This window comes from Gorilla gorilla, chromosome 6 (genome assembly GCF_029281585.2).
Source record: "Gorilla gorilla gorilla isolate KB3781 chromosome 6, NHGRI_mGorGor1-v2.1_pri, whole genome shotgun sequence".
NCBI classification, from domain to species: domain Eukaryota; kingdom Metazoa; phylum Chordata; class Mammalia; order Primates; family Hominidae; genus Gorilla; species Gorilla gorilla.
Window position 1 is genome coordinate 121,230,052 of NC_073230.2, and position 13,863 is coordinate 121,243,914.

The following is a 13,863-nucleotide window of genomic DNA, read 5'->3' on the forward strand; positions in this document are numbered from 1 at the left end:
GTGATGATTCTCAGCCATAGGTCACAATTGAGCCTTAGAACCTTAACCCAGAGTGTTGCAGCCTTCCCCCTTGCAAGTACCCCGGGAATTGCTGCCATTGGCCAGTGTCCAAGAAGAAGGCTTGAACAGCTGCCTTGACAAACGGGTTTCCCCCATTCAAGCAAGCAAATGAGGGGTTTGAGCTGCTTTGCAATACTCCCTGCCTCTGGGCTACAAACACTGTTTAAAATGATAATAAAGTATCCTACTCTCCAGCACTATGTATTTTTCTTTTTGGAGACATGTAAATATCTTTAGGATCTTTTTAATGCAGGAGGTGGGAAATCATCCATATGAAGAGGTGGTTTCAGCTTTTCTTTCTTTCTTTTTTTTTTTTTTGTCTGTTCCAGACAGTAAGGATTGTATCCTGGAGCCGCTTTCCCTGCCAGAAAGTCCAGGTGGCACCACCACTTTAGAAGGTTCTCCATCTGTGCCTTGTATTTTCTGTGAAGAACATTTTCCTGTGGCTGAACAAGACAAACTTCTGAAGCACATGATTATTGAGCATAAGATTGTCATAGCTGATGTCAAGTTGGTTGCTGATTTCCAAAGGTAAGTTCTGTTTTTGTCCTTAAAAGAATTAAATTTGACCATGTGTGGTGGCTCATGTCTGTAATCCTAGTACTTTGGGAGGCCAAAGTGGGAGGATCACCCGAGGCCAGTAGTAGTTCAAGATGCCAGCTCTAAAAACAAAATTTAAAAATTAACTAGGCTCAATGGCATGCATCTGTAGTTCCAGCTACTTGGGAGGTTGAGGCAGGAGGCCTGCTTGCACCCATGAGTTCGAGGCTGCAGTGAGTTATGGTTATACCATTGCACTCCAGCCTGGGTGACAGAATGAGACCCTGTCTCTTAAGAAACAGAATTAAGTGTATTGTTTATTAAAGGAGTGACATAATCTATATATAAAATAATTCCTATACAAATATGAAAATTCATATTCATTTTCAGGTTTCTCCTTAGACTTAAAAAAAAAAACTTTACAACTCTTTTGTACTTCTGAGACTCTTTTTTTTTTTTTGAGATGGAGTTTCGCTATTGTCACCCAGGCTGGAGTGCAGTGGCACGATCTCAGCTCGTTGCAACTTCTGCCTCCCGGGTTCAAGCGATTCTCCTGCCTTAGCCTCCCGAGTAGCTGGGATTACAGGCACCTGCCACCACACCCAGCTAATTTTTGTATTCTTAGTAGAGATGGGGTTTCACCATGTTGGCCAGGCCTGTCTCGAACTCCTGAGCTCAGGTGATCTGCCCACCTTGGCCACCCACAGTGCTGGGATTATAGGCATGAGCCACTGCACCCAGCCAACTTCTCAGACTTTAAAAAAATCTTTACATTATTTTTCTTGAGTCTGTAAGTTTGAGAATGTCACATACTAATTTATTTTCTATAAGTTCTTTAAAGAGATGAACTTTCCAAAGAGTAGATAATACTCACTTTGCAGCATTCCATGACATTGTAGATCTTATTGATGTCTCCCAGATTATGTCTCATGTTTTAGGCCATAGACATTCTCTGAGTGGGTGCTTCCAGTAATTCCAGAATACACTTGGCAACAGGACACTCAAAAGGCAGTGTTTGGGAATGGGATCCTTGGAGACTTTCAAGCCAAAAGGATATTGCCCAAACAAATCTCAGTTTAAATGTTGTGATGAGGTTGATTCCTTTTTTCCTGATTTATAATTTCTGGAAGTAGTTGTCCAAGAGAAATACCTTCCCTGTATAGTTACTGAAAGCATAAAATTTGGTGTATCTGGTAAGGTCCCATTTTGAGGTATTCTGTCCTGATTTCCCCATAAAACATTGTAGTAGCCCAGACATTGAATACCCCTGCATCTAAACTCTGTTTCTCCCGGGCCATATAAAACATTCCTAGCAAACAGCTTCTTTCTTATGATAGGTCTTGCAAAAGAGCAAGCTGTATTATTAAGAGCTGACTATGAAAGTAGGAAAGCCTGGGGTTGAGTGCAGGCTTTCACACTTCCTAATCTTGTGATTTCCTGCCAAGCTACCTAACTACTCTAAGCATTGATTTTCTCATCTATAAAATGGGGGTAACACCAGCCCTCACGGTTATTGAATATTACATAAAACAAAGTATGGAATGTGAGGGCGATCTGGCTGTGACATCTGTCACCCCATTAATCGCCAGGGTTGATTCGGCTGATCTGGCTGGCTAAGTGGCTGTCCCCTTCCTCCCTCACCACTCCATGTTCATGCCTCCCAAAGCTGTGTTCTCAGTCAAAGAGGACAACCATCTCCACTAGAAGAGGACCAGTCTTTGGGCAAGGGTATACGAGTAGCTGCGCTTCCCTGATGGAACCTCCAGACAAGCTCTCAAGTCCATTTGTAGGAGAACATAGGGTAGTCAAGCTTCCAAGATTCCAGACACATCCAAATGAAGTGCTGCATGTGGCAGTCTGCCTTTCTTTAAAAAAAAAAAAAAAAAAAAAAAGGAGTATGTGTAGCACCTGCTAGTGCCTGAGACATGTGTACCTGATAAATGGTAGATAAAATGCAAAATTTTATTTGTATTTTTATTACCAAAGGTATATTTGAAATCTTAGTTTTCTGCAGCTATCGTTTGAGTTTTCCGTTTGTATTTATGCTAATCTAAAAACCTAATTATCATTTGTAAAATATAGCTTTTGAGAAAATTTCATTCAAGTTTCTAAATAATCTAAACTTTTGGAAAGATAGTTTAAGTTGGAATAGCCAGCATACCCACAGGGGTAATGATAACTATTCTCTAGCCTTCATCTCTGTCCTTATTGCCTAGCACCAATACTGAATATTTACCATGTGCCTTCTGTGTATGTTGCCTTATATCGACTCAGCACTACTATTTTTGAAGAGATTTTGGTGTTGCCTTATCAGGTCTCAGAGATAGGAGGACAGTTAATTGAATGATATATATTGCCAACTGCTAAAATAAACTAATTCCCTACATGCTCTCATAGGACATACTCTCTGCTCCTCATTATCATTTGTTATTCTTTATTCTCATTAAAATATATGTGTGTGTATGTCTTTATTGTCAGAGTATTCTGGGAGCTTTCTCATATGCAACCCAGTTATATGTGGTGAGATCTGTTGATTTTGTTTCAGACACTTCTTAGGCTAGAGATCTTCTAATTCATACTCAACCATTGAAAGAAATACTACATAGGTTATTCTTTCCTAAGGCTTCTATTAGTCAGCTTTTCTTTAATATGAAACCTTTATTTTTCTTTTTGAGTCCTGGCTGGAGTGCAGTGGCACGACCTCGGCTCAGTAAAACCTCCACCTCCCTGGCTCAAGCAATCCTCCCACCTCAGCCTCCCCGAGTAGCTGGGACTACAGGCATGCACCACTACGCCTGGCTAATTTTTTATGTTTTTAAATTTTTATGGTTTCACCATGTTGCCCAGGCTGGTCTAGAACTCCTGGGCTCAAGCAATCCACCCACCTCAGCCTCCCAAAGTGTTGGGATTACAGGTGTGAGCCACCGTGCCTAGCCATGAAACTGTTCTTTTATTCCCTTTTATCATATAAACACAAATTTTCCTTCAGGAATTGCAGAAGAATATTATTAACTACCAGTGATAATTGAATAGTTTAAGATTTTTCTTTCTCCTCTGCCCGTAAAGTATGTGAGGAATGTCTGAATCAGAGTTTGTATTCTCCTTTGTGCTTATGTGTCATAGTTAAGTAGCTATATTTGTACTAATCAATCTCTCTATTTGTATCATTGTTATTAATCTCATTATCCTATTATGCATACGTGGGCAGAAAAATTGAATTATTTCCTAGGTCTCAGGACTTAGGAGTCAGTAATTAAATGCTGGGATTATTCATGCTCTAAATGCAGATATACAATAAAATGGATGCTTTAATTAAAAAGAAAAGGATGCATATCTGATATAAGTGCTTTCTAAAGTGTATCTTTAACATGTATTTGAAATATGGAAACCTAGATTTTCCTTGTCAACTGTCCTTCTAATTAAGTAAAATTTTCACTCTCAGCAAGTATAAATGTGATTAATTCCGATTGATCAGGCATGTATCTGAGTAAACTCTGTTGCTTTTAAATACCTTTGACTGTATCCAGTCTTCTTTAGATAATAACCTCCTACTACTTAAGGAAACTAAAAATTCCTCTCCCAAACAATCCAGGTATTGATTGTTATGATCAAAGTTAAGTTGGAATCTTCTCAATATCATGTAACTTGTTTCTAATTTTAGAAGACAAGGTATAAGGTGTAGGGTTGGGAGGAGGGAACGTGAGAGATTTATTTGGCATGAACACATTCACTCAGAACTCAAGAGGAATTGTTGCTTCTGAGTACAATAGATAACGAAGATGATAATAAATAAGAGATGGACTTACCTTGTGGTTTATAAGAAGTAAGCTATAAGTTTTCATACTAAATATATATATTTTTATGAAACAAAATAACAGTAAAACTTCCTGGGGCAGAAGAAATAAAAACAAAAATAAAAATCTTTCCATTGAGTCCATTTAACATAGTTATTTATACTGAGCTATTTGCTAGCTTTATTCAGTAGATAAAATTGCTCTGGAAAATAAATGTTAACTTCTTATTTCTTACCCTTTTCTATATTAAATTCCACACATTCACTGCTACTTAATTAACAACCATATTTCAAACCTTTATGACTGTCAATAACCATACCAATTACAGTGGGGGTGGCCAGGCAAGATATTGCAACAAGGATTTTTTGTGAGACAATTCTGTGAGACATGATTTGAAGTTCCTTTGGAAGAAAAAAAGTATTTGCTGATGACCTAGTAATTACTTTTATGGATTTTTAATGAAGTATGAAATACTTTGATAACTCATCCAAATAGAGTTCCTACTACATGTTATTTCTTAGTGGCCTTTATATATTGAGTAGCTGCAATTGTAGCTTTCAGTAAACTAGAGAAGTAGGAAAAATACAGAAGAGAAGTACTAAATGAGCTCTTAAATTTGAACAATATGTTCTAGTGAGTGGGAAAAAATGCCACAAGAAGCATGTACTGAAGATCTGCTATCTTTATTCTATCACTCAGTTGATTACAATTTATCTGAATGCCCATACCATCCGAAAGGAAATGTATATATTGACACCTCTTAATTATAAGCTTAAAAACCACTATTATGTGTTTAATGACTAGGATGTTTCTTTACTCAAATTTAGACATAGGTCAAATGTATGTTGTTGTCGATGTCTATAGTATACCACAGTAAGATATGATGCCTAATTTTATATGTTTAAGTTGTATGGTGGTTTATGGTTATATTTTGCTTTGTAACAGATGATTTTTTTTTCTTTGATGTTGTTGTCACCCAAGTTTTGGTTAGGAAGAGAACACTCAAATGACAACTTTGTTCCTCTTGGACCAACCTATTACCTGCTTTATCCCATGGAAAACACTTCCTATTTGAGGAGGGCAACCGAGGTTCTGCCAGACAGAATCTCCCCATGATTCTAAGTTAATTGATGTCAGTAATTTCTTCCCTTGTGCATATCACCTTGAAGTAAACTCTGATGGAAAGTAAGTATGTCATGTGATTCTTCTCTTCAGACATCAAAGAGATAGTACTCAAACATAGAAGTTTTTGGAAACTGAGACCCACTGACTATTGGAATCAGGCTCCTGTTACCTCTGTAGTGGAACTTCTCTGCACCCTTTCCTTGCCTAGCTAAGCATTTCCAAAACAGCCCCAAACAGTTGGAGTCAATTTTCAGCCCTTAGGTAGCAACTTAGGAGCATTTCAGACTGAGGGCTACTGTTAAGTAGTATGCCTTTCGGAAGGGGAGAACATTCTCTTCCTCTTCAGACTTCATTTCTGTACTTCTGGTTCTGCCTTGTCAAAAAGCATTCTATGGGACCTCATTGGTCTCTGAGGGGAAAAAAATGCTTCAAGTCTCTATTACAACTTTAATTGTAGGGGCTCTTTCCTGTCCCTGCCTTCCCTTTTCTGCATTTCTTGTACCGATTCGTCCCCACATGACACTAGAGGAACTGTGTTGTAGAAGATTGAATTTGGCCTTGGAGCCAGAGAGACAAAGTTCACATCTCAATTCTAACATTTTAATTGACCTTGGGCAAGTAAGGACTCATTAAATGGTAGCTGCTAATAATTGTCATTATTGTCACTATCATCATTCTTCTCTTCTACCACTTTAGCCACCTATATGTGCCCTCTGACGCTATTAATATAACTATTTTGTCTTTTTCATCAAATGTTTGCTGAAATGTTGTTGTTGGTTTTGTTGTGTGTCTCATTATTTCCCTGGGATAAATATAAATTCTTCACTACCTTAGTCTTATTTAAATATGTTACTTTTTCTTATAGTAATAACTGTCATATATATTAAACACCCAGAATTTTGGACAGTGTGCTTTACATGTATTATTCTATTTAATTATCAACAATTTATTTTGCACATGAATAAACTGAGTTTCAGAAAGATTAAATAACTTTAAGTTCAGGTTCATACCTTTGAATTCAAAGTCCTTGCTTCTCTATTCACCATTGCCTCTGGGGTGGTAATTAATACAATAACTATGATACTTTGACCACTGTCTTAATTTAAAAAGCAAAACTGCTTCTAGCATAAGATCTGTGCAGATAAGCAAGGGACAGTATTGATTGTCCATTTAAAAAAAAGTCATTGGCCAGGCACAGTGGCTCTCACCTGTAATCCCAGCACTTTGGGAGTCCAAGACGGGCAGACTGCTTGAGCTCACAAGTTCAAGACTAGCCTGGGCAACATGGCAAAACCCCATCTCTACAAAAAAAATAGGAAAATTAGTTGGGCATGGTGGTGCGTGCCTATAGTCCCAGCTACTCGGGAGGCTGAGGTGGAGAGGATGTCTTGAGCCCAGAAGGCAGAGGTTGCAGAGAGCTGAGATCACTCCACTGCACTCCAGCCTGGGCAATAGAGCCAGATCTTACCTCAAAAAAAAAAAAAAAAAAAAGTCATTAATAATTCAAAGAGCAGTCTGTTCACGAGGATCCAAGCTCTTGCCTGGTCATCTGTTCCACGTGGTTTCACACAGATACTTTTCTAAGACTGTGAACATTTTCCAAAGTAAAGTAGTCTGTGTATTCAAGGAGTTATCACTGCCTTTCAACAGGCTCTAGACCCAAAATGGAACTAATTATATAGGGCTGACGACTATTCTCCGTTTTGTCTAGAGGATACCATCCAGATAGTCCTCAGTGAAGTGGCAACCAGGACTGACGATCCACTCCTTGGTGTATTCTAGCAGTAGCCGTAGGGAACCTCCAGAGGGAACTTGGCCTTCCTGTCTTTTGAAGTCAGTTATCTTAGCACCTGGTTCTGCCATGTATAAATTTGATTAATCATGAAAATAGATGTCTATATTTCAATTTGGAGGAATAATCCATCTTCTGTTCTAACATCTCTAATACAGGTTCTACTGTGTTCCTTCATCCCTGTCACCACTTTGTAATAGAAAATGTGCTTGGGGGAGAATAAGAAAAGGACTAGGAATGTCATTTTTATTCTCTTAAGCCTCCTCTTGTCTTCTCTTTTCCCTTTTTTCCTCTCTACCATGGGGTGGTGGGGAAAGCAACTAGTGAGGAATGGAAAGATAGAGACTAGGAGTAGCCATGTAGGAGACTGAGGAGTACAAGGTGTTGAAGCTGGCCCAGGATGGCTAAGGAAATAATGTCCCAGCCTTTTGTAGGTACTTTTTCTCTATTTATCTGCTGTGATGGATCCAATATGCACTTGCCTTCTTCTGAGATTTCTAATATGGAAGCCAGTGAGTTAGCCAAGGAGTAGGGTGCGTCATTTATATATTTGTGGTTTAAGGCTCAATGGGAGCTTAAGATTGCCATTTTGAGATCTCCTAGAATAAAAGTTAGCACTGTTTTATAAGGAAAGGGTTCTCCCCTTACTTACCCATCAAAGTTAACAGTGTAGTTGTACAGGAGAAGAAAAACTTAAACATGGGATTCTATTTTTATACACTATTCATTGGCTTCTTTTTCTTACATAATCTATATTCATTCAGTGTATTTTTATTTGATGTCAGCTCGTGTCATGTTTATCTCTTTCTCCCAGACCTCTCTCCAGCACAGACTTCTAATACACAAATGCCCTTTCCATAGAGCACCATGGGATTGGAAAGTTAATGTTAAGAAAAAAATTAATAATAAAAAGGAGACACAATATTGGGAATTGGGGACTACTTAGAGAACTTTACAGGGATCTTCAAATTCTCTACTTCTTTAAAACATTTACTGTGGACCTACTATATCCAAAACATTCCTAGATGTGCTAAGTCAAGCCATTTAAAATGTCCAAATTTCTACTCTTTCTATATTCTTCATCTGTTTCAATAAGTCCCATTTCTTTTTTTGGTTCTTTGGTGTAAGTTACTTGTTTTATCCCTCAGTTGTGTGGCCTGATAAATTGGGAGCTATAGAGTCAACCTTTCCTTTTCCTCTCTCTATGAAGATAACACTCTTTTCTTGGTACCGTTCAATAAATGAGATTGCAGTTGCCAATATAAATCTTGTTAGATAAATGGAAAGATGAACCACTTGTTAAATCCTGTCATCTTACTCCCTCTTTCATCACATATGTAGGTCTGGGTGTTAGGCTTTGGTTTTTAATTTAGCTGGTGTGTTGCTTCTAACTCTGCTCATTAGATACAAGAATTGTAAGTTAGGCTATTTTTCCAAAGTCTAAATTTGCCTCATTTCAGACTCAGTGTAGACATATGGAATTTTTCTATCTTGTTATATTGATATTGAATTCAGACTGATTTCTCATTGCATTATTCTTCTGACCTCTGTTCTTTTGATACATAAGATAACCACTTAGTTTTCTCTTTATTGCAGAGTGTGTCATAGCCTATTTAATCATTATTGTGTTTTAAAGACACATAAACTTAGGTGTTATTTCAGAAAAATTCATTATCACATAAAAATAATTCATTTTAACTTTCCTATATGTCTGTTTATTGAATTTGGGGATAGTAGAGTTTAGTCATTTTCATGCCCTTACATGGTAATTCCTTTTTATTAAATCTTTATTTGATACTTCTATAATGCTCCACTGCCTTTGTATTCACAAAAAACTGCTAGAAAAGCAGTTTTAAGTTAACATTTGATTTGTTGCTTTGGGATGAGTGAATGTGCTTATAGATTCCTGTCATTCTAAAGCAAATAGTATATTGAATCTTCTCATCGTTCCTTATTTTATATTGTTCTAAGGTACATTTTATATTGGAGGAAAAGGTTCACTGAACAGCCCATCACAGATTTCTGTAGTGTGATAAGAATTAATTCCACTGCTCCATTTGGTAAGTGTACATCCTGGCTACCATCTTTTCCCTACAGTATAAAAATTCAAAGGAATAATCTTACTGTCTTATATTAGAATTGCTTTTACTTTCATGATAGATAAAATTAAATTGATGTGTTTATTTTGCCTAACTTGAATAAAGCTAAAACAGTTCTATGCCAAAGAGATCCTAATAGACACACACATCTGTATTTTTTAAGAAATAAGTCCTTCTGGGAAAAAAATGGTTAGTATCTTTTTTCTTATTTGTTTTCCTAATCTCTCAACAGAAGAACAAGAGAATTATTTTTTGTTATGTGACGTTTTACCAGAAGATAGAATTCTTAGAGAAGAGCTTCAGAAACAGAGACTGGTAAGAATTGTTTTTAAAGGGTGAATAGTGTCTTGAAAATACATATAAATACATATAAAATCATATTGGTTTTTTTTTTTTTTTACTTTTTGTTATGGAAACTTTCAAACATATGTAAAAGAGGAGACAATACAAAAAGGTCTTAAAACAAAAAAAAAGTATACACTTGACTGAAAATTAAAGCATTTTATGTTAAAAATGCAGACAGAATTTTTGGCTTTGTTTTGCTTCCTGGATTATCTCTAAAATAACAACAGAACTTACACATTTTAGTGTAATTTTAGCTGCCTGACACATGCTAGGGTTCAGTAGTCGTGGAAAAATGCCCTCAGCTAAAATTGAGTTGAATTGATTAACCTTTTTTTCTCCCCTTTACTGGAATGTGCTATGCACTAGCATTTTTTTTATTTCCCTTTATGAATTAAGCATATGGTTTAATCTACATAGTAGCCTTTCTGGTTTTCAGGCTTAACCATAAGCAAGCTAATTTGAAAACCTCAGCACCTTTAGCCTTTAAAAAAGATAACAGCACATACAAGCATGAAAATTTTTATTTTATTTTATTTTATTTTATTTATTTATTTTTTGAGATGGAGTCTCACTCTGTTGCCCAGGCTGGAGTGCAGTGGTGTGATCTCAGCTCACTGCAAGCTCCGCCTCCTGGGCTCACACCATTCTCCTGCCTCAGCCTCCCGAGTAGCTGGGACTACAGGCACCTGCCACCACACCTGGCTAATTTTTTGTATTTTTAGTAGAGATGGGGTTTCACCGTGTTAGCAAGGATGGTCTCGATCTCCTGACCTCATGATCTGTCCACCTCAGTCTCCCAAAGTGCTGAGATTACAGGCGTGAGCCACTGCACCCAGCTGAAAATTTTTATTTTCATAAGTTAATCAGAAAGTAATTTTTTAAATTGTTACTTTTGTTTAAAAGTACATGAGTTCCCATTATTTGTGATTTAATCTCGACTATTACTTGAAGTTGACTTGCTGTTCCTTTAGTGATTTCTTGTAAGTCTTTCTTTTATCTTTGGACTTAGCTAAATATGTTATAAGAGAGAGAAATGATTTAAATATTTGTGCTATATCCTCAAGAGATCAAGGAGAAAAATAAATGCTATTTACCATAGTCATATAATTTAAGAAAGTCCCTGGAAGCATATTTTATTTTGTAGACATCCCAAATGATTATTTCTTCCAGTAGGGGAAGGTGATACCATTGGATGTTGATTTATATCAAAGAAAAGTTATGCTTTTCCTGTACAACAACTGCAGTAAGGAAATAGGACTTCCTGAGTTTCTCTTCTCTCCTTATAGCAGTGTCTTATGAAATCTGCAAAACAAGGCTAAATTTACTATCATGTCTTACGGATGTTATTTGCGTGCACTTATTCATAATTTCCAATTTACATGAATTTTCTCACTGTTGCTAACAGTGGCCTTAAGAATGATCAAAAGATGTCATGATCCTAGTAGTCCTAAGGATTTATTTATAAGAACTCAAACCCTACTACTTCAGCCATTCTTGTTCTTTAGCATGCAGAATCTGTATGATGTGTCTGCAGATGGACTCAGGTCTCTAAAAATACCTACATATACTGCATTTAAGTTACCTTTTTTACTTTACAGTTTGATAGTGATACATTTAATGGAAGTGAGCATTATGCCAGCTTACAGAAACAAAAGAAGAATGAAAAGGCAATCAATCCATACATGCTTGTTGAATTTCTGCTTAAGTAGATGCCTATACAAAGAAGTACAAGAGTACAAGGCATAATCCATATCATACAAGAGTGTACGGTCTACTTAGAGAAGAAAGATAAATATGTATTCTTATCTTGGTAATAGAGATAATGATAAAATATCTTGCAGGGCTTATGAAGATTAAGTGACATGTAATATACTTAGAACACTACCTGGCACATAGAAGGCACTTAATAAATATTAGCCAATAAAAATAACAGTAATAATGCTGTGTCTTAACAATGAGAAGGATTTGGATAGTTAGAGAGTTGTAGGGAAGGGAAGAAAGATACATATGCATCTAAATGTTCAAGGTGTATTCAGGAAAATCGAGTAAAAGTGTACTCTGGCTTAGATAGAAAAATTTTTATGGGGAGGAGTATGAGATAAATTTGAAGAGGTAAAATAAAGCTAAATTGTGGAAATCCTTCAGTGCCAGAAACTTGACTTTGTAGTAATAAAGACCCATTAATGTGCCCTCATTGCCCATCAGTGACATGAAGAAAAGAGTAAATGTAGCTGTGTATAAATCCATTTCAAGCTGTCAAAGCCTGAGAAAGACTAGACCAACTTGGGGATTGGAAGTAAGCTAACAATGACTGATGACCATCCATAAGCCATGCCTTGTATTTGGTTCTTGCTTCACAGCACCCTGTGAGGTGGCTATTAAATGCCATTCTATTTATGCGTAAAATGTGGCCTAGGAAGCTTAATTTGCCCAGGAACACATAGTGAATGAGGTGCAGAGCTAGAGTTTCAAACCAAACGTTCCAGGTACATGCCTTTTAAGCCATGCCATGCCAGCATAGTAATTATTTGGCCTCTCATGTGTCTGGTACTATTATTCTAGGCTCTGGGAATCTCTCTCGCCGGGGTGCTCATGGTCTGACAAGTCTGTGTAGGGAGGGGATTCAGGCTTGGATTGAAGTTTAGGGAAAGCAGAGGCAGTTTACAATAGCCCACCACTGGAATTCTGATTAGAGGATCAACAAAAAGTAAAAAAAGACTTGCCAAACAGCAGGAAGACAGGCTGAATTTGCCATCAGCCAGTTCATCACAATTTTATGCTACATAGTGTGGAAGCATGAGGTTAGTGTAGGTGATTCTTCTGTGGGCGTTAGCAATGATTATAGGATCTATCTCCTTTATAAAGAAAGAACTTTACAAATCAGTAAGAAGCATGTCCAGAAAGAAGTCTAAATCATTAAATGAAACAAAAGTAACAGGATACTTTTTCTTCTTCTATCAAGTTAACAGGACTTGAAAATAATAGTACTAAATGGTGGCAAGAATGTTAAGAGACAAGTACTTTTTCAGCTGCTTTTAAGAATGTAAACTGGTATACCATTTCTGAGAGGCACTTTCTCATCATGCATTGGAACTCTTGAAGATGTTTATGCCCTTGGCCCATAGTGTGCAAGAACTCATCCTAGGAAGACTTTACAGCCAGAGGGTTTTGAAGTCACTCACTCTACCACAGCTTGGTGGTTTTTTCCTTATGCTGCTACTAATTATACTTTATCAAACAATTTTTTATTAATCAGAATTTCATTCTAGTTTCTAAAACATGTAATTTAAACCAATCAAACTGCTTAATGATAATGGATGTATAATGTAGTCAGTGTTTGAGTGACCCCAGCTCAATATTTCAACTCAAAGACCTTGAATTGAGGATCTTGAGGATCTCAACTTGAGGATCTCAACTCAAGTCCACGAGGAAGAACCCTCAAACTAGAGTATTAGTAGGGCATTTGCTGACTTGATTTGCATTAATGATGATGTGCATATGTATTATTCTTCAATATTTATTCTTTCATGTGGAACTCTAGGTAAAGCATATAGTTTAAGTACCTTTGTATGGTTTGCTCTTAGTTCAAAATGACTTTGTAACTTAAGGGCAGAAACTGTGTCTTATATTTAAACATCCATCCTAGTCCTCCCTATACTCCTAAGTTCATATTGTTATTTTTCCCCAAACCTCATTTTAAACAAACAGACAAAACTCTGTTTTCTGTGTGAGTGGCTGGAGGTATATAGAGTTTAAATGATTCAGTGAAAGTTACAGTAACAGATTTTATGCTAGAATCATATTTCTTTTTCCATTTCTTTGAGATTTCACTGGTTTCTTGACATTTGCAAGATTTGTATGTGTTCCCAGTTTTCTTTTTGAAGAGCTTGATTCCTACTTGACACTTCTTTGAATATTTTCATCCATATTCTGAAAGAAACTACAGAATTAGGAAGATTCTCGAGGATTTCAATAGCTTGAACACCTTCTTCCCTTTAGCTTCCTTTAAAAATTCTCCCGTGATCTTGGTGCATCATTCTCTTATTTCTCATCAATCTAGCTTAGTCTTGTCCAGTGGTTCTTTTCCCTCTTTTCTCTTAAATATGTA

At 36.8% G+C, this 13,863-nt stretch overlaps 1 protein-coding gene across 1 annotated transcript in view; it reads left to right on the forward strand.

The window, feature by feature from the left end:
* Nucleotides 1-13,863, forward strand: part of ZNF277 (zinc finger protein 277) — a 139,322-nt gene that overhangs the window by 80,098 nt on the left and 45,361 nt on the right. Inside the window, exons 2-4 of the mRNA XM_031012886.3 lie at nucleotides 390-591; nucleotides 9,283-9,371; nucleotides 9,643-9,725. Coding sequence (XP_030868746.1) covers nucleotides 390-591; nucleotides 9,283-9,371; nucleotides 9,643-9,725 — 374 coding nt within the window. The remainder of the gene's footprint in view (nucleotides 1-389; nucleotides 592-9,282; nucleotides 9,372-9,642; nucleotides 9,726-13,863) is intronic.